At 44.2% G+C, this 21825-nt stretch overlaps 1 protein-coding gene across 1 annotated transcript in view; it reads left to right on the plus strand.

Moving 5' to 3' along the window:
* Positions 1 to 21825, plus strand: part of enox1 (ecto-NOX disulfide-thiol exchanger 1) — a 208690-nt gene that overhangs the window by 94257 nt on the left and 92608 nt on the right. The window contains exon 8 of the mRNA XM_052014133.1: positions 9471 to 9588. Within this exon, the coding sequence (XP_051870093.1) occupies positions 9471 to 9588 (118 nt within the window). The remainder of the gene's footprint in view (positions 1 to 9470; positions 9589 to 21825) is intronic.

Genomic DNA, 21825 nt, shown 5'->3' on the forward strand with positions numbered 1-21825 from the left:
CAGGGGGAGGGTGTCCATTTTGGATGGAGATGAACGAGGAACCTCTTCCCACTGAGGGTCATGAATCCCTAGAGTTCTCATATCCCAGAACTGTTTAGGTGGCGTCACTAAATGTATTCATGGTGGAGATTGGCAGACATTTAAACCACAGGGAAGTTGAAGAGAATGGGGTGAGAGTAGGTAAGTGGTACAGAGGCCAAGATTGGATTAGCCATGGTCTTACTGAGTGGTGGAGCAGTCTCAAAGAGCCTAGGCCTTCAGTTGGCAATACTCAGCATTGGGAACATCATTCTGTGATATTATCCCTGCTATCAAGTGAGCTTCAAATCAGAGTTGCCATACAACATCCTATATTTGCCACATATAATCTTGCATCAGTGATCAGTGTTTGATGTTCTGTCACTTGATGCCTGCTTGATCTGGTGCTTCCGTGGTTGAGGGTTTTGATGTCCTGGGGCTTCACTGGCAATGCTCCTTTGTTGGTTTAGTGGACCTTGATGAAATGTATTCTTCAACAAGATGGGTGGCCTGTCCTTGGTGTATCCTATCCCATTTAGAAATCCAGTCGCAATGAGCTTAGGCTCCATGTCCATTGAACACAGTTGGGTTCTTCACTTTGGATTTTTACTCAGATTATAGAGTGTGCTGAAGGGAAAGTGTGTTGGGGAGTGTGAGCGTGTGAAGCAGTGAGAACCTTTTTACAAGATGGCAAGGTTGATCACACCCAGATGTACCCCTATCAGGTCCCTCCTCATCCTCCTTCGCTCCAAGGAGAAAAGGCTGAGTTCTCTCAACCTGCTTTCATAAGCCATGCTCCACATTCCAGGCAGCATCCTTGTAAATCTCCTCTGCACCCTTTCTATGGCATCCACATCCTTCCTGTAGTGAGGCAACCAGAACTGAGCACAGTACTCCACGTGGGGTCTGACCAGGGTCCTATATAGCTGCAACAATACCTCCCGGCTCCTAAATTCAATTCCACGATTGATGAAGGACAATACATCATATGCCTTCTTAACCACAGAGTCAACCTGTGCAGCCACTTTGAGCATCCTATGGACTCAGACCCCAAGATCCCTCTGATCCTCCACACTGCCAAGAGTCCTACCATTAATACTATATTCTGCCATCATATTTGACCTACCAAAATGAACCACTTCACACTTATCTGGGTTGAACTGCATCTGCCACTTCTCAGCCCACCTTTGCATCCTATCTATGTCCCGCTGTAACCTCTGACAGCCCTCTATACTATCCACAACACATCCAACCTTCGTGTCATCCACAAACTTACTAACCCATCCCTCCACTTCCTCATCCAGGTCGCTTATAAAAATCACAAAGAGTAAGGGTCCCAGAACAGATCCCTGAGGTACACCACTGGTCACCAACCTCCATGCAGAATACGACCCTTCAACAACGACTCTTTGCCTTCGGTGGGCCAGCCAGTTCTGGATCCATGGATCCCATGCCTCCTTACTTTCTCAATAAGCCTTGCATGGGGTACCATTGGTAAATGGAGTGAGAAAATGAGCAGTAGCTAATGAGTTACCACAGAGGGACCTAGGAGTGCAAGTGCATAGTTCACTGAAAGCGGCATCACAGGTAGACAGGGTGGAGAAAAGGGCGTTTGGCACACTGTCCTTCATCAGTCAGGACATTGAGTATGGGAGTTGGGAAGTTGTGATGCAGTTATATAAGATGATGGTGAGGCTGCACTTGGAGTATTGTGTACAGTTTTGGTCACCCTGTTATAGAAAAGATGTTATTAAACTAGAAAGAGTGCAGAAAGATAACCAGGACGTTGCCCTGACTTGGGGGCCTGAGTTACAAGGAGAAGTTGCATAGACTAGGACTTTATTCCCTGGGACGTAGGAGATTGAAGGGTGACCTGGTAGAGGTATATAAGATCATGAGGGGCATAGACAAGGTGAAAGCACACAGTCTGTTTCCCAGAGAGGGGCGCTAAACACAAGAGGGCATAGATTTAAGATCAGAGGCAAGAGATTCAAAAGGGATATCAGGGACAGCTTCTTCACACAAAGGGTGGTATGTATTTGGAATGAGCTGCCAGAAATAGTGGTTGAAGGCAGTACATTAGCAACGTTTAAAAGCCATCTAGATAAGCCCATGGATAAAAGAGGTTTAGAGGGCTATGGGCCAAACGTGGACAGGTGGGACTAGCTCGCTGTGCATGGATGAGTTGGGCTGAAGGGCCTGTTTCCATGCTGTAAATCTCTGACTGAGTTTACAGTGCCCAATATGACTGTCGTTAGAAGTCCTCGAGGCTTGACTTTGATCCACCCTCTGGTATTTCCCTACCATTCACTGGTTTAGCTTAAGTAAACCCTTTGGTTGAGGTTGAGGAACAAAGCAAGAAGTGGCCTTTGGTTTGGTTTTTGCAGGCTGTTTGATGTGGGTGCTGTGGTCCCAGAGAGAATTCCTTTCAGAGAATGTTCTTTATGTGGACAGCCAACCTTGGCTGAGAAGCCTAAGATCCAAATTTCCATTTCTTTGTTTTTGATCTTTACCGTAGGAAGATGTTTCAACAAAAATGGTTTTCTACCTTGTGACTTTATCTCCAGTGAGAGGGTCTACTTTCCCAAGGACAAGCATTGTGGAGTTGGTCCCAAAAGGGAAAAATTCATTTATACTTTTCTTTTGACTGGGATCCGTAGAGTTTGAAACTGACTTGGGTTTGAAACTGTGGAGTTTGAAACTGCATCTGCAATGGGTAACAAGGACAACTAGTTGAGACTAGATTAGGTTCCACATCAGAAATGTGGGGTAGAGAGGCCAGGCTGACAGGCTAGCCCTCCCACAGTGCAGCACTACCTCTGTACTGCCCCTCTCACAGTGCGGCACTACTGCTGTGCTGCCCCTCCCACAGTGTGACACTCCCTCAGTACTGCCCTTCCCACAGTGCGGCACTCCCTCAGTACTGCCCCTCCCACAGTGCGGCACTCCCTCAGTACTGCCCCTCCACAGTGCGGCACTCCCTCAGTACTGCCCCCCCACAGTGCGGCACTCCCTCAGTACTGCCCCTCCCACAGTGTGGCACTTCCCTCTGTACTGCCCCTCCCACAGTGCGGGCACTCCTCATAACCGAGCCTTTCACAGGGCAGCACTCCATCAAGACTGCCCCTCCGACACAGCAGTCCTACTTTAGCACTGCCCCTCCAACAGTCCTGAGGAAAGTGATCTGAAAGAGACTCAGTCTGAACTAACGGTTCTGGCACTAACCACTGGTTCTAGTAATACACTGCCAAGGGAAACAATCCATCAGCATCTCAAAGGTCTCGAAGTATTTTAGATGTTTCAGTAAGATCACCTTTCATTCTTCTACACCAGAGAATAATTGGCTTGTTCTGCTCAGTCTCCTCACAGGACAGGGCTCTGAACCATCATTACACCCTCTCTAAGACAAGTGTATCCTTCCCAAGGCAAGGCAGCCCAAACTCTGCATAGTAAACCAGTTGTGTTCTCGCCAAAATCCTGACAATTGCAACAAGTCTTCTTACAATTGTTCTCCTTCTTTGTGCAGTAAAGGTCAGCAGGCCACACCCCACCTTTACTGTGTATCTGCACCATATTAACATCCTCTACCTGAATAACCACATTTATGAATCCTCCAGCTATTAACCAGTCTTAACCGTAGATCCCAGATTGCTGATGGTAAGTTAGATATTCAAAGCCTTCTTTCTCCTCATTTCTTGTAGCACAGAGTTACATTGCAATCTTCCAATCTAAGGAGACTTTTCTCAAATTTGAGGAATTGTGGAAAATCAATTTAGATGCACCCTCCATCCCCTCAAACCAAGGGATCTAGGTGACTCATTCCAGAGATTTGTTGCCTTTCCAGCCCATAAATTTTTACCAGTACATTTTCTTTACTGATCTTAATTATTCCAATTATTCACTCTTGTTAGACTCCAGAATGTATTGGATATAAAATATTTTCTTTAATGTCTTTTACTATTTCCTTACTCCCTATTATAACTTCTTATCTCAATCTCTGGGAAACATTTACACCTTCGCTATTCTCTTCCACTTTGCTTTCATAGCCTTACAATTTATTTTAATCTTTCGCTACTTATGTAACCCTTCACTTTAGTAAAATACTCTTTCTGAACTAGCATCCTGAGCTGCTATAGTTTGTGGTTTTCAAATCCTTCATCCCTCTTGGCTCCTTACAGATTTTTAACATACCTGATTTTCTTTCGCGTTCTATTTCAGTGCCAATTTAAAGAGACCTGCTTCCCTCATTGCAATTTTAGGCCCTGTCTGTGCAGTTGGGTTTAAGCCTCAACCATTGAATAACTTCTTTGCTGGGTAGTGCAGTTCTTGATAATTGCAAATTTAAACAAGAAAGGCTTCAGTTATAGTCTTGCTCCCCACACCTTTCACACACTCAACTGAAAACTTAATTCAGTCAACAAAAAGATCTGTAAGATTAACACTGGAAGGGAAATCAGCGTAATTATAACATTTAAATAAAATGACTGCTCACAGGAGTTACTGGGGTATGAAATTGAATGTAAGTATGTATACAGAATGTTTATAGATTTACTTTTTAGGAGGTGTTCCTCCATTGTGCTTGGAATAAATTTATGAATGAGCAAAACTCTTTAAATATTTTGTTGTTGATTCACTATTCCCACTTTGCTCTACGGTATTTACCTGTGACTTCTAACTCTTTCCCTCATTAATATGAGTTAGTTGTTCTTCTGCCCCTTTTGTTAGCTAATAATCTGTTTTATGACTAACAATCCATTATTGGCAAGGTCAATTTGCTTCCGTCAGCATTTCAAGAAGCATCTCATTGGTTCTGTGCTGAATGGGCGATTCCGTCAGCACCGCAGACTTTGCCGTGTTTTTGTTTGAGCAAGGTGGGAAACTTCCATCAAACTTGCTTACAGGTTTTGTAGTAAAGTGGTAAATTTTGTGCCAACAGATATAACTCCTTCACTATGTTTTCTTTTGCACAGTTAGTCAACCTCTTCTGTTTTCATGAACCTTACAGGCCTCAGCTTACTTCCAAGTGCAATCCACAGCATTTTGCCATCACTGTATTCTCAGCACACATTGATCATTGACCGGGACTGATCAAGCCTAAAACCCTGTTTGTGCAGTAATATTATGGGATGGGGATAGAGCAGAGAGAAAAGATCTTCACCAGTAGCACAAGTTGGACAGCAGCAGAAATTTTGTAACCTAAATTTTCTTGTTCTAATGACCTTAACAGATGTAAATTGAAGGGCAGGTGTAAACAGATGAAACTCCTTCACATTTTTTTCTACTCCATCCAAGATAAGTTCATACCATTGTGCATTCATTAGGATAATTTTAGACACCACTGAACAAATCATAATTTAATCAAGTTTCGTAGGTCACTGCATTTACAAGCTGCCAATTTACTCATTCATAATTTAATTTTAAGTGCAATCAAGGTTTGCTGTTATTTACGTGTAGAAGAATGTGCCTTTTAAGCAGCTGAAGTCATAAGTTTGCCTCTTAAGGTGAGTTATTTGATTTAATTTTTCTGTTTGAGGAATGCATGACTGAATTTGAGATGAGGCATGATAAAATGTTAGACCAACTATTTTTCTAATTAAGCTGTGGAAACTACAGTCACTCATTAACGCACTGGTTAAAACACTGCTAAAATTAGTAACGGAAAGGATATCAGTGTGATATGTATGAATATCACTATGATTTTAACACTTACAAAATAAGTATGACTGCATATCCAGAGATACTGGGGTATGAGTGTCATGAGATTGGATGTAAGTATATACAGTACACAGAATGTTTACAGTTTTAGTACATGATCTTCCTCCACTAAAAAGCCACAGGGGAGCCACTTAATTAGGTTGATGAAGAAGGTGTGTAAAATCCCACTGTCATTTGTGTCATTGTGAATCTGTAATGGTTCTTAATGGAATGTGTAGCTCATTAATGCAGGAATTAAGGTAAGTGAATTATTATAATGAGAGAGGCTGGCACTCGTGAGCTCATTCCTCTAGATTTCTGGCAGTACTTGCATTGACAGAATTACCTTTCTCCCAGGGTTGGGTTGTGGGGCCCATTTGCGGTAAGTTCACGTCACAGTTTGGAAGGATAACCAGTTTCCTGGAACCTGGAATAGCCCAAATAAAACCAAAATGGCATTTCTAATGAGGGCGGCACGGTAGCGTAGCGGTTAGCGCGACGCTATTACAGCGCCAGCGATCGGGGTTCGATTCCCGTCGCTGTCTGTAAGGAGTTTGTACGTTCTCCCGTGTCTGCTTGGGTTTCCTCCGGGTGCTCCGGTTTCCTCCCACATTTCAAAGGCGTACGGGTAGGTGAATTTGGGTGTTTAAAATGGGCGGCACGGACTCGTTGGGCCGGAAGGGCCTGTTACCATGCTGTAAATAAAATTTTTTTTAAAATTAAAGAGCTAAACTTAAACCAAATTCAGTAGGCTTTTGGAAAATTTGTTTAAATGTATCAGTGGTTGGAGTCCACCCTTGTGACTTTCACGGGAGTTGCTGTGCAGAGCCTTATCCCCCCCTTCAGTTTCCCCATTCCGGGAGTTGTTTTACCTTGGCAAGACCGACAAGTCTGTGCTTTAGACCACTTGAAATGCTAAACACCCAGTGATACACAGAAAGTCTCTGCTGAGATCACTGAAAATACCAATCACTCCACAATACAAAGCAAAGTCTAGATCATTCGTAACCCACACAGTAGCAGTCTGTTCTGACACAACTACACCATCTGCCTGAAGTGTGTGGGAAGTTGACCAGGTATATTCTACCCATAACAAGCAAGTCAAATCCAACATGGACAATTACCATCTCAAGGGTCAACATGCAGTCAGCAGTAAAGTGATGGAAGTTGCCATTGACAATGTTATCAAGCGGCACTTACCGATAACCTGCTCACCGATGCTCAGATTGGGTTTTGCCGGGACCACTTAACTCAATGCACCATCATAGCCATGGTGGAAACATGCGCCATGGAGCTGAATTCCAGAGGTGAGGTGAGAGTGACTGCCTTTAACATCAAAGCAGCATTTGACTGAGTGTTCCATCAAGGAGCCCTGGTAAAACTGGTCAATGGGCACTCCATTGCTTGCATTCTCTGGGTTGCAGATGTCACAAATCCCCAGGACGTCAGTGCAGGAGTTCCTCAGGGCAGTGTCCTTGGCCCGACCATCTTCAGCTACTTCATCAATGACTTTTTGTCTTAAGGACTTCAATGACAAGGTTTGCTGATGACTGCTTGGACTTAGTTCTATTCTCAACTCCTCAGAGTTTGAAGTATTCCATGCCCCACAAAAAGGCCTGGACCGTCCCATTGAACATACAAGTGACTGGTAATTGTCATCTCCAGCGAGAACGATGTTGTTGACATTCGCTGACTGCCCCACCATCAACAACCCTCAGGGTCAGCACTGATCAGAAGCTCAGCGGGAGCAGTCACATGAATACCATGATGTCAGGAGCGGGTCAGAGGCTGGGTATTCTGCAGTGAGGTAAAGGTGGCAAGGTATTGGCAGCAGGTAGTGCTACTGCCTCACAGCTCCAGGGACCCTGGTTCAGTCGTGAGTGGTGCTGTCAGTGTGAAGGGTGCACCTTCTCCCTGTGGCGACACAGATTTCCCCCGGGATGCTCCGATTTCCTCCTACATCCCAAAGACCTGCTGGTTGGTTGGTTAATTGGCAATTCTACATTGCTACTAGTTTAGGTGGGTGACAGGAGAATCTGGGGGGGGGGGGGGGGGTTGATGGGAATGTGAGAAAGAGGAAGTTACACGGAAATGGGAAAATGGATCTGATGGGATTGCTCTGAGAGCCACCATAAATGTGATGGGCCAAATGGCCTCCTCCCATTGTAATCAGGAAATAGTATGACCATGAAATAGTATGAATGACTCTGTCCCTGACAGTGACACCCAGCCAGTAGGAGTCTGTGATACTGACTCGGAGCAGATGAGTGTCTGATTCGTTGAATCTCAGCTAGAAGATGAATTTGTTTTTAATGTTAGAGATTCAGAAAACTGAATCCACATTCAAGAAATGTAATTCTACCTCGAATTAGACATTGGGTCTTCTCTCCATCCACAATCTGAAGGAATACTTGCCATTGCCTAGATGAGTGCACTTCTGGAAGCACTTGAAACAAAGCAACCTGCTTGATTGACACCCCATCCACCACCATCAACATTCATTCTCTCCGCCGCTGGCACACACTGGCTGCTGTGTGATCCATCTACAGAATGCACCACAATTAGTCTCCCAGGCTACCCCAACATCACGTCCCAAACCCACCACCTCTGCCTCCTATTAGAAGGAAGGTAACCTGCAGGTTGTGGTGTTCCGTGCACCAGAGGGAACACCAACGTCTGTAGGTTCTGCTCCAAGTTTGTGCACTGTCCCGACTGGGAAATACGCCTCTGCCGGGTCTAAATCGTGAATTCTGTACCCACAACTCTACAGGAGTACCCTCAACACAACTACAACAGTACAAGAAGATGGATCACCTGTAGGAGTTACCTCTGGTCACCAAGGGACAGCACTGGAGTTGGTGCAGAGGAGATTCACTAGGATGTCGTCTGGGGTGGAGCGTTTCAGTTATCACTGGAGAGGCTCGGTCTGTTTTCCCTAGAGTGGAGGAGGTTAGAAGGGGACATGATTGAAGTATATAAAATTGAGGAATATAGATGGAGTAGGCTGCAGGAAGCTTTTCCTCTTATCAGAAGTGAATAAAACTAGTAAATAGATTTCAGATAAGGAGTAAGAGATTTAGAGGGGATCTGAAGGGGACCTTTTTAACTCAGAGAGCGGTGGGTACCTGGAATCAACTGCCTCAGAGAGCAGTGCAAGCAGATTCACTGACAGTATTTGAGATGTGTGTAGACAAGCACTTGAATTGCCCAGGCGTGAAAGGCTGTGGACCAAGTGCTGGAAGATGGGATTGATACAAATAAGTATGCACTGGTCTGCATGGACATGGTGGGCCGAATGGCCTGTTTCCATGCTGTATGACTCTATGACTCTATGACTATGACCTTGTCCACCTAATGGGCAAAAGTCCTGGCTTTGCAGCCAACACGAGCACTACATGAGAGAATAAATTAACAATGCACAGCCAATCCCACCTGTAGATCACCTGTGATATCAAATACCTTGCAAAAGGCAGCCAATCCCATCTGGAGATCACATGATATCATACACTTAGCAACACGCAGCCAATCCCCAGCTCGAGGAAACTTGTGACATCAAACACGCAGCCAATCCCACCTCTAGATCACTTGTGATATAAGAACGCCAAGCAACACTCAGCCAATCCCTGCTTGAGTTCAACTGAGAAAGCAGATACCCAGCAATGCCAGCATTATATCCAGCCAATCAGGAGAGTGTTGGTTTATTCTAAGGTTATGTGTTGATGCTTGATGTTCATGCTTGAATCCCTCTTCAACAACAGGAGGTCAGAAATGCACACAGTGAAGAACTTATGGGAATTCGTCACGAAGAAGAGATGGAAATGTCTGATGACGACTATGAAGAAAGCCCATCTAAAATCCCCAGAGTAGACGAATCAGGTAAGCTCTTCCTGACTATTTCCATTCATTGGCATTTAACTAAAATTGTAACATCGGTGGAGTTATGTTAATGATATTATTCTAACAGCAATAGGAATTGAGAAAGTGAAGCATTTTTTACATTGTTGTCTCTTCGGTCAAGGGGGACCTCCCTTCCGACCATAAACAAAGTTACCAACATAGGTCTTGAATTTCCCTTGGTCACTCAATACCCATAGTTAACCCTTTGAGAAGAAGTGTACCTCATTGCTTGGGGCACCATTGATATTTGCCTGATACATGCCATTGGCAGTTCTTTCAACATTCACTTACATGTTTAAACATGTAACTAACATACATTGGAGAAGGGCAATAAATGTTGGTCTTGTTGGCAATACCCAGATCCCAGACAACAACTGTTAACGGTTCTGTTGCCTTAAGCCCGCATGATCTGGCCGATGCTTGTCAGTGATGTAGATGCCAAGGAAGATTGTTTGGCCATGACACAGTGACAACAGTGTTGTAGACATGAAAATTTACAGAGGGAGGTATCAATTCAATGGACTTCAACATTGGCAATGGACCTGAAAAGAATAGAAAGGAGTAATTTCTAAATGGTGCAAAGTCAGAAGTAGTGGATTCCAAATAGACTTAGTCATTACTGAAGTCATGTGACGTCAAAGGTCACAGACAGGTCCAGAAAATAATTTCATTGACAAATGGAATGCTGGCCTTCTAATTGTACAAAATGGCCTCAGATCAGCCAAGAGCTCATGAAATGTTGGAACCATGATGAGAGGTAAATGACAAACCGTTACCTCTGTGTTCCCTGCTGGTGGGCTCCATGACACCCGTGTGGAGTCTAATTCCTCAGTGTCTTCATTCACTCATTGTATTGAGCACCACACTAGTGCCAGTCCCTTACTGACCAGTGGGAATACAGCTCCCAGGGCACTGAGAGGAAATCGACTTTTGACCTCCTCCACTGCCCACTCAGTTGTCATGTGTTGTAGGAGGTGCACCATTTACAGAAAATACTCCCAGACCAGCAGGGACCCAGTGTAGTTGGTTATAACTGGTCAGTATAACCAGATCTCACGCTGTTTTGCTAGGGTTTATCGAGGTATTCTACTATCCCCATCCCCAGCCATCCTAATTGAATGGCGGATCACTCTTGAAGGGTTGTATTGACTTCTCCCTACCTTCTCTTCCTAGAATTTGCGCCACTGTGTTCCCAAGCACAGATTGTAGCACAGCTGGTAGGACGACTGCCTCACAGTGCAAGAGACCCAAGGTGGATCCTGACCTCAGGTTCTGTCTGTGCGGAGTTTGCATATTCTCCCTGTGACCGCATGGGTTCCTCTGCGTGCTTTGGTTTCCTTTCACATCCCAAAGGGTTGGTAGGTTAATTGGTTGCTGTAAGTCACCCCCCCCCCCTTATGTGTGGGTGATTGGCAGAATCTGGGAGAGCTAATGAGAATGTGGAGAAAAGAAAAAAATCAGATTAATGTAGTATTAGTGTAATAGGTGGTTGATGGTTGGCACAGACTCGGTGGGCTGAAGGGCCTCTTTTGTGCTGTATCTCTCTATGAATCTCTGAGAATTGTGAGGGCTGCATTCTTAATGGATTAGATTAGCAGGTTATTCTTGAGGGATTAGATTAGCAGATTATTCTAGACTGCAATAACACCATGGTGACTCCAAATGCATTAGTTTCCTGCTCACAGTATCTATGTAATTAGCTCCAAACTTGCTCAAACTCAATTGCTAGCTCCCTTCACAGAACCCAAACTAAAAAGTCTTTCGCTCTCTGATGACTTCCAGAAAGGCAGACAGTATTCCAAGAAATCAATGAAGAATGGAATGTAATTAGGAGACTTTGCGATCTTGTGAAAGCCATCGATTCCCTCAGCTCATTGCTTGTGGAACTTGACTTTGATGCTGCATTTCAAATGTAACTGGTTTCTTAATGTGAACGCATTAGAAAATGTTCAGGTCTCAATCTAGTGAATTGTTTGCTTTGAATTCTCATAATGTCAAAAAAGTAGAATTCTTCTCAAGGTTAACAAAATGTCAAGAAGTTTCAGAAGTTGTTGCTTTAAATATTATAAGATGTGCAGCTTGGTGGGAATCATTAAATTCCTGTTGTTACTAATGAAAGCACGCTATATTTTATAAACTACTGTTGTGTTCACTGCAGATCATCAGAAAATATTGTTCAGCTCTCCTTCAATTTATATTTAATTGCAATAATGTAACTTGTATATTTAATTGCCTTGCAATGTACACTTCTAGCACTGACAGAGTTTGTCCCAATGGGACAGGTCGGTTACAATTTCAACACACTGGAAGGTGACCCAAGTTTGCCCGTTGACTGGTCCTTGGATGTTCTTGCCATCGAGTGCTGTGTGCCTTGGCCAATGATGGTCTCCTCTGGTGTTGACACCACACAACAGATCCCAGATCAGAACCATTTTCATATTAGATTCACAAGTGAAAGGGCGATAGGTTATCGGGGGGGGGGGGGGGAGGTGGGGGGGTGGCGGGGTCAAGTGGAATGTGGAGTTGAGGTTACAGTCAGATCAGCTGCTGATCAATACAGCCAAACAGTTTCAGCCTGTAGGAGGGGTCGAAGGTTGAAATCCCCTCCGAATCACAGCGAACCGTTGCCAAGGTGAATCACACAATTACAGAGAGGAGGGAGGAGTAAAGCATTCAGCCTGCCAGGCCCACTCCATCCAGATCCAGTCCCACAGCCCCACCCTTGCGAGAACAACAAAATTTAAAAAGAAAAGATTGTGTCCAATTTAGGAAGTACTGACTCCTTGAGGAAATCACACAGATCTCTGGATGTACAGACAGATTTTATGTGTGTGTGTGCCCCAAGCTCCAGTATCACCATCATCTGGATTGAGACAGAACCTCATCCTGTCATCAAGCTCTTATTGTACACCCAACATCAACTTCCCTGGCATTGCAAGACTCCAGAGAACATTAGTGAACTTGTGTGAAAAGTGTCCTCCAGCTGTCCAACATGTGGCTGTCAGCCCTCCTCAACCCCTGTCTCCACATCAGATGGGAACAGAAATAACTGGGTCATTTTTAGGTTTGGAGCCTGTGACCAGTAAAGTACTGCAAGGTACGTTGCTGGGGCCCCAGTACTTCACAATCTGTATCAGCGAGAGCATCAAGTGTCATTTAAGTGTAAGATTGCTGATGATAACAGACTGGGTGTGGGCTGTGAAAATATGAGCGAGCTTTGTGGGGATATGGACAGGTTAAGTGGGTGGGCAGATGAGACACAATGTGGAAAAATGTGTCATCCACTTTAAAAGAAAAAAATCGCCAAGCAGCGTATTGTTTAAATGGTGAAGTATTGAAAGCTGTTGGTGTTCATATGGACCTGAGTGTCCCTGGACACAAATCACTGGAAGTACAGCAAGCAATTAGGAAGGCAAATGGTAGGTTGACCTTTAATGCAAGAGGATTTAAGTGCAGGAGTTAAAACATCTTGCTGCAGTTATCTAGTGCCCTGATGAGACTGCATTTAGCACAGGCTTGGCCTCCTTAACTAAAGAAGGATACACTTGAATGAAAGGGAGTGGATTAAAGATTAACCGAATTAATTCCTTGAACAGGGGTGTCGTCTAATGAGGAGAGATTAAGCAGACTGGACCTATGCTTTGGAATTTAGAAGAATGAGAGATGATGTAATTGAAGCATATGAAATATTTTGACGGGGCTTGACAGAGTGGATGCAAGGGTGTCTGGAACTAGGGGTCACGGGCACTCAAAATAAGGAGTCTATCAATCAGGACTGAGACTGGAAGGAATTTCTTCACCCAGAGGGTGGTGAATCTTTGGAATTTTCTCTCCAAGACATCTGTGGAGGCTCAGTCACAGAGTTGATTCAGGACAGAGATTGATAGTTGTTGGGAATCAAGGAATATGGAGTTAATCCAGGAAGGCAGCTCTGAAGTAAAAGATCAGCACGGTCTTATTGAATGATGGGCAGACATGAGAAATAGTATTGCTCTGCTTTTAATTCTTGTATTAAAAGTTCTCTGGCCCACTGAGTTCCTCTAGTATCTTGTTTTTTCCTCCAGTATCTTGTTTTTTTCCTCCAGAGTCCAGAGTCTACACTCTCTTGTGTCTCTAATTCTTGCATTCTGAATTTGCTTCTGCTTTGTTCTACTTGCAACTATAGCATCCAATAAATAAACACACTGTTGCACCTGGTTAATAAACTACAAAGAAAAATAGTGAGGCAAATGACCGAAATCATTGTCAAAGAAAAAGGTGTTAATTAGCATTTTGAAGAAGGAAAGGTCGATAAGGAAGTTACAGATAGAACACCATAAGCATAGGTTAAAGTCATTGACACTGCACTGCAATTATATCAGGCCCTAGAATACCATGTACAGAGCTTGTCTCCCAACCTGAGGAAGAACATACTGATGAGAGAGAGAGAGAGAGTACAGTCGGCTCACCAGATTGATTCCTGGGATAAAGGAATTATTTTATGGGGAGGGATTAAATTTGGGAATGCTCAGCAGCTGTATAGATATCCAGGTGGTGGAGGGCTGATACCTGGGAAGCAAATGTAAGGAGTTCAAATTGAGATGCCGGAAGCCGGTGTAAGTCATCAAACTCAGAGCTGATGGGTGAATGAATTTATTCAGAGCCAGGACTTTGGATGTCATTGGGTTTACAATGGTTTGTACAATTTACCAGCCAGGAGTGCATTGATGTTACCAAGTCTAGAATTGGCAAAAGAATGGATGAGAGTTTCAGCTGCAGATGTGCTGACACTGGGGTAGGATCAGATGGTGGGAATAGGTGGTGTTAATGAAGGCTTGTGCGTGTCATCTGAGGTCACCCTGGATCCTAATGTGACACCAAAGAGGGTGATGGAGGCAACGCCCAGCGAATTGTGTGACAGAACTGAAGACTTCAGTCTTCCTAGTACTGAGCTGAAGGAGGTTTCAGCTCAACCAGTCCCAAAACTTCGACTCACAGTCTAAGATTCTAGAGGTAGCAGAGGGATTAAAAGGTTGGACGAGGTTTCATCAAATGTTGACCCTGTGTTTATACATGATATTACAGAGGGGCAGCTCACAGATGGGAAGTAGGAGAAGGTTTGGAGGACACTGGAGATAATGGTACAGGCATGGGGAAGGGAAACATTACAGATGATTGTCTAGCTGTGATGAGGACAGAATCACTGGGATATACTTGAAGATTTACAACATATAGCAGAATGAAGGATTGAACAGATTGCCTGCAGTCAACTGTACAACAGAACCACCAGGCTGTTAATGGCAGTACCAATCAACTACAGAACACAGCACAACTGTCGCTGACAACCTGTGTTCAATTTACATTTCTCCTTTGTATCAAACCTACAGTCAAATCTGTGATAAATCAACCCTGATTAAATCAACAAGTCAGCCCATGAGGGTAGAATAGTCAGTCTTTGTCCTATACTACAGACTGTCTGTGTATGATTTCTGCACTCTGTCCTTCTAATCAATCTACACTCAGCTGTAAGTTCAATAAAAACAGTAGTCCTTGTATTAAACCCACAGACAGTCTGTGTAATAAATCAGTACTCAGACTTGGTGTTGAAGCTGGACACAGCACTCAGGCATGGACTGAGTGCATGGCAAGTAACAGTTACAGGACCCAAGTTCCAACATCTCCAACAAGAAAGACTCTGAACCCTCACCCTTGATGTTCACTGGCATTACCATTGTCGATCCCAGCCATCAACAGCCTGGGGCTCACTATTGAGCAGAAATTCAGCTGGACCAGTGGTATAAATGCTCTGGTTGCAAGAGCAGCTCAGGGCTGGGTATGCTACGCCGAGTGACTCATCTCCTGTCACCCCAAAGCTTTCAGTGTGAGGCAGGAAGTGTGATGGAACGTTCCTCACTTGTCTGGATGAATGCAGTGCCAACATCTTTCAAGAAGCTCAGCACCATCCAGGATAAAGCAGCTGCTTCCTTGGTATCCCATTCACCCCTGAAACACTCAGCCCCGCCCCCACCCACCCAGCACGGACACACAGTAGCTGCAGTGTGTATCATTTACAAAATGCACTGTGGTTACTCTGACAGTCCCTCCCAAAATCGGGACCTCTACCACCAAGAAGGACAAGAGCAACAGGCACAGGGGCACATAGCCACCTGTGGGCTCCCCTCCCAGTCACAGCATCCTGATTGGAAATACATTGTTCATCGTTGGTGGGCCCAACCCCTGGAACTCCCTCGCCAACTACAGTGGGAATGTCTTCAGCAGAAGGACTAAAGTGGTTCAAGGAGATGGCTCATTACCACCTTCTCAAGGGCAGTTAGGGATGACCTTGCTAATGACGCCCATGTCCCATAGGTAATGAAAAAGTACTTAACTCTTCTAAAACGTCTGCCTGTGTATTAAATCCACAGTCAAATCCTGCAATAAATATTCTGCCATCCCTTGCAGTAAATCTACACTCAGCCTTTATATTGTGCAGCCTGTCCTTGTATTAAATCTGCTTCATTCCAGCATTAAATCTACAGTTGTCCTTGAAGTAAATCTGAGGTCCAATTTTGTGTAAAGTATTTGCTTACCATTAACCTCGCTGTAGTCAGACTTCAGACTCTGGGCCCTTGTGTTTCAGGTCCATGTTGTGTAACGTCACTGGTTAAAGACTCAGGTTGTATTATTTTATACTCCCAGCGCTTGAGACAGAAAATGGAGGGGCTCTAATCAGACAGAGAGTTCGGTACAAATCAAAAATAAAGTGCAGATGCTGGAAATCTAAAATAAAAACAGAAAATGCTGGAAACACTCAGCAGGTCAGGCCACATCTGTAGGAAGAGAAGCAGAGCAAATGTTTCAAGTTGAGCTGGAGATGAGAAAGGCTGTGGGAGTGGGTCTTGGTAAACATCTGATCAAGGACAAGAAGGGAAAAGAGACACCAGCGCAAGAGAACCAGAGGGAAATACCATCAGAGAGCAAGTCAAACTTCTTCAGGTGAGGCATTCCTGGAAGACAAGCGGCAGTGAATTCAGCAAGTGAGACAGATAGTTTGGTGCAGCCAGTACTAGAGCTATTGAGCAAGGAAATTGGTTGTGAAGTGCATGATTTTAAGCATTAATTGTTGCATAAAATCAGTTGCAAAACGCATTTGATTGGTGACAGAGTGCCTAAAGGATTGGATCGGACCTTACATCCAAAGTATGCAGAATAAGCAGGGGTGATGCCAATCTTGCAGGATGCATTTGATGCCTGATTGTGTGACCAACACACAGAGTGTGCTTTGGAAGTCAGGTCTTAATGCCAGGTCAAAGCATTGCCCCATACCCCAGGACCAACAGTGGCTTCATGGGGAGCAACTCTCCAGACACTGGGAGGAGATGGCGATAATCTTCTCTGGGGAGTCAGTTGTTCCTGGATAATTGTGGAGATTTTGTTTTAGTGAGGTAAAGCTTCAGGTTTCTTGTAGAGAAACAAGAGAGTTGGTGATGCAATCACTGAGCATCCAGTGCGATCAGCAGCAGGAGAGAGACCTAACACAGGAAGCAAAAGCCAATGGAAAAGATTAATCAGGAGGTCACTGATCACCAAATGAACTGTGCCCTCATCACCCAGTAGGAGTTCCAGGTCAGAAACAAAAGTTCCTCCTCAGACCCGCGCCAAATTTCCTTCCCCAAACCTTAAATCCGGACCCCAAGCTCTTTACCATTCACTGCTGAGAACAGCTGCTTCCTGTCCAGTCCATCCATAAGAGATAGGAACAGCAGTCAGCCATTCGGCCCATGTGGGGATGTTGCATTCCTTCAAGGAGGTTTTGAGAACATCCCTGAATCTTTTCCTCTGTCAATCTTGTGAGCTCTTCTCACAACAGAGCTTGGAGTAGGGTGTCTGTTTTGTGGGTCTGGTGTTGGAGATGTGACTAATGTGACCTGCCCAATGGACAATTGGTAATTGGTTTATTGTTGTCAGTGGACTGTCACTAGAACCTCAATGCTGAAGACAATTTCCTGTGAGTGCTTGGTTTGCTTACCCATCTAGTGGATTTGGAGGATTTTGTGGGATCTTCCCAGTGACTTGAGGTCTCAGAAGCAATTCGGAGGGCAGGGCTCACTGCTGCTTGGTAGACCATGAGCTTGGAGCTGGCTTTCAGGTCTTGACCTTCAGATGGCCAAAGGTGAAATTCCTCATCGATGTCTGTTATCAATGCCTATGTTATTTGGAGACATAGAAACTGGTCCACGTTTTCCAGAGCCTTATTGATGGGGTTGGTGCTGTGTGGCAGAAATAGATCCATAGAGGACTTTGCTGACATTAAGGTAAAACCTTTTCTCTCATGCTTCAATGAATTCATTGACGATGACCCAGATTCTCATTAACTATCCTCAGATTCTACCCCTCGCCTACATGCTTTGGACAATGTACAAAGGACAATTAACCTACCAATCCGCACGTCTTTCAGACATGGGAGGAAACCGAAGTGTCGGGGGGGATCCCACGTGGTCAAAGGGAGAGCGTGCAAACTCAATACCAACGTCTTAGGGAGGAAATTTGCCGCGCCTACCCAGTCTGATCTATATGTGACTCCAGGCCAACAATAATGAGATTAACATTTAACTGCCCCCTGAAATGACTCTGACCCACTTCAGGGGCAGAAGAAAATCAAAAAATCTGCAGATGCTGTAAATCTGAAATAAAAACAGAAAATGCTGGAAACACTCAGCAGGTCAGGCAGCATCTGTGGAGAGGGAAATAGTGAACATTTCAGATCTGCAGAACACTCCTGCAGCAAATAGGAATGGCAAATAAGGGCTGGATTTCCACTGATCTTCACATGCTGTGAATAAATGATAAATAACTTTCATGGGGTGTTGTTAGCACAGCTGGGAGTGCTGCTGCCTCACAGCTCCAGAGGCCCAGGTTCGATCCTGACCTCCGGTGCTGTCTATGTGGAGTTAGCATATTCTGCCTGTGACCACGTGGGCTTCTCCTGGTTCTCTTGTTTCCTCCCACATCCCAAAGACGTGTGAGCTGTTTGACCTTGCACCTTCTTGTCCACCTGCAATGCACTTCCCTGTAGCTGTGACACTTTGCTGTGTATTCTGCTATTGTTTTTACCCTGTACTACCTCAACACACTGTGTCAGGAATTGATCTGTACAAACAGTATGCAAGACAAGATTTTCACTGTACCTCGGTATAAGTGACAATAATAAAGCAATACCAATAGTTGGTAGGTTAATTGGCCGCTGTAAATTGCCCCTAGTGTGTAGTTGAGTAGTAGAATCTAAGGGAGAGTTGGTAAGAATAAAATGGGATTAATATAGGATTAGTGTGAATGGGTGATTGATAGTGAGTACAGACTCAATGGGCCAGAGGGCCTGTTTTTGTGCTGTATCTCTCTATGACTCTAGTTGTTACAATGCTGCCATGCACTGTTAAAGTTTAGATATCGTGAGACTGAGATGAGAATGTGTCACGTAAATGAAAGTTATTTCATCCTTTATGCATGAATGTAGACAGGACACGGCCCCGCAGTTACCTCTCAGCAACAGAATAAAGTCTGCATGAGATGTTGTTGTTCCCCTTCCCAGGGTGTTTCATCTGAAAGAGCCACCTTGTTAGCTCCTGTATTAATGGTCCACCCACATCTCAGCAGGCAGCTTGTTCTACCTTGGCAACATCTGCTGACGCCTTCAGCCATTCTCCGCAGGGATAAATGCTTTCAAATCACCTGTGCTCCCTGCACTGATAACATGACAAGAAGCCTTTATGTTTCAGAGCTGCCCTGCTTGGCATGGGCAGAAGAGTGTGGGCACAGTGATTTATATAAGTGCTGTGTTTCCTGTTTATCAATCCAAATGTATCGCTGGGGTTACTAGGAATGGATCCAAAAAGCTTTTCGTAATCTTTCAGCAGCAAAAATGTGCTGTAAATTGAAACAAGCAGCTTTCCAGAGTAAAATGAGATTTACATTGACTTTGTGGCCCTGCATTTCAGGAAGTATAAGGGTGTTTGGCCTTGCTGATGCATAAATCAGCACACAACTTGTGCCAAGGAAGTGCACCTTGGGAAATGTACTACACCACAAATTGTTGGGTAATTTATTACACCATTTCACTATTAGCTTCACAAAAACAGATGTTTGCCTGCAATCACCCTGCCTAGTTCACAAACTTGCTGCATTAGCTCACTATTCAATTAACCTCAGGAAGTTAGGGCAGGTACTTAAATGCATAAGTATCTTTCAAATAAGCTAGTGTTCCTACATCAGCGAGCAATCTCTCCAACTCAGAAATGGAATACTTTAAACCATGGAGTTTGTAGATCTTGATGCAAGTCACTGTAAGCTCGAGGAACATCCCTCAACTTGGCATGTGACATCTCTCAGGATTCATACATCAAATTGAACCATTTCAGATAACCAGCCTTTCCAGTTTTCTATCTCACGTTTCCAGAACTTGAGGACTTGAGTTATAGGTAGGGACTGGATGGACTGGGATTGTTTTCTCTGAGGCTGAGTTATAAAGAGTTTAAGAGTTATAAAATCATGAGGGGTATTGATAAGGTGGATGGCCATAGTCTTTTTCCCCCAGGATAGGGGAGTCTAAATCTAGATGATATAAGTTTAAAGTGAGAGGGAACAGATTGAAAAACTTCCCCCTCAGGTCTGCTTTAACACAGAGGATGGTAAGTATATGGAACGAACTTCCAGAGGAAGTGGTAGAGGCAGGTACAATTACTATGTTCAAAAGACATTTGGACAGGTACAAGGATAGGAAAGGTTCAGAGGGATATGGGCCCAAAGCAGACAAATGGGAATAAATCAGGAAGGCACCTTGGTAAGCATGGACGAGTTGGGCTGAAGGCCCTGTTTCCGTGCTGTATAACTCCATGACTCTGTGACTTCTTGCGATCATTGTTTTTTCTTTCTCCCGGTACTTAAACTTTCATTTGTCTCCTGCCATTTCCACCTTCCCCAGACACTCCTCACAAACTCATTCTCAGCTGACACCTACCAAAACTTGTGTCAGTCAGTCTCTCCTTTCATTCCCTCTGACCCTTCCCTCCACCTTTCCCTGCAAATTAAACTTTCTTTCATTTCTGACTTTTCTCACTTGTGTGAAAGGCTGTTTGACGCGAGACCTTAACACAACTCCTCCCTCCACAGACACTGCCTGACTTGATGAGTATTTCCAGCATGTTCTTCTTGTTTTCCTTATTAATTTGATGATGTTCTTGTGAAATGATTTGGGTGGTTTTGCCACATTATAAAGGCCAGATAAATGCATGTTGCTGTCTTTAATTTGATGCTGTTTCACTTTACTTCCTCCTCAGTAATTCCATTGTGTCTTTTTAATCACTAAATCTGATTATTTGAGGTAAAGTGTTGGTTACCTTGATTTCAGTCACTTCTTGCATGATGTTAGGGGGCACATTTGGCAAATATTCAGGGAGACAGATTTCTGAGCAGAATGATGGTGAGGGTAGTATAACCAATGAGATGGTAACAGTGGTATAACCAATGAGCAGAGAGACTGTGAGGGTAGTATAACCAATGAGATGGTAACAGTGGTATAACCAATGAGCAGAGAGACGGTGAGGGTAGTATAACCAATGAGATGGTAAGAGTGGTATAACCAATGAGCAGAGAGGTGGTGAGGGTAGTATAACCAATGAGTAGAGATCTGGTGAGAATGGAATAACCAATGAGCAGAATGATGGTGAGGATGTATAACCAATGAACAGAGAGATGCTGAAGGCAATATAACCAATGAGCAGGGAGATGATGAGGGTTGTATAACCAATAAACAGAAAGATAGTGTGGGCAGTATAACTAATGAAGAACACGTTGCCAGAGGAGGTGGTGGAATCAGATACAGTCACTACATTTAAGAGACGTTTAGACAAGTGCTTGAAAAGGCAAGGCATGGAAGAATACAGACCTAATGCAGGCAAATGAGATTAGTGTAGATTGTCAAAAATATCAGCATGGACATGATAGGCCAAAGGGCCCATTTCTGTGCTGTACAACTGTGTGGCTCTATGATTCTATAACTACTGCAGCAAGCATTTAATTGAGTGAATGTCAGCCATTAGATAAAGTCCAGAATCAAGCCAACCCAAGCTCAGGTAGGGTTCCTGCTGTCCTTTGAAATGATCTGAATTGGTTTCTATCTGAAGCGTTAGGACCTGGTGGTGTACAACAGCTCAGCCCCAAGCTCAGTTGAAGCAACGCCTT

Source organism: Pristis pectinata, chromosome 4, assembly GCF_009764475.1.
Source record: "Pristis pectinata isolate sPriPec2 chromosome 4, sPriPec2.1.pri, whole genome shotgun sequence".
NCBI classification, from domain to species: domain Eukaryota; kingdom Metazoa; phylum Chordata; class Chondrichthyes; order Rhinopristiformes; family Pristidae; genus Pristis; species Pristis pectinata.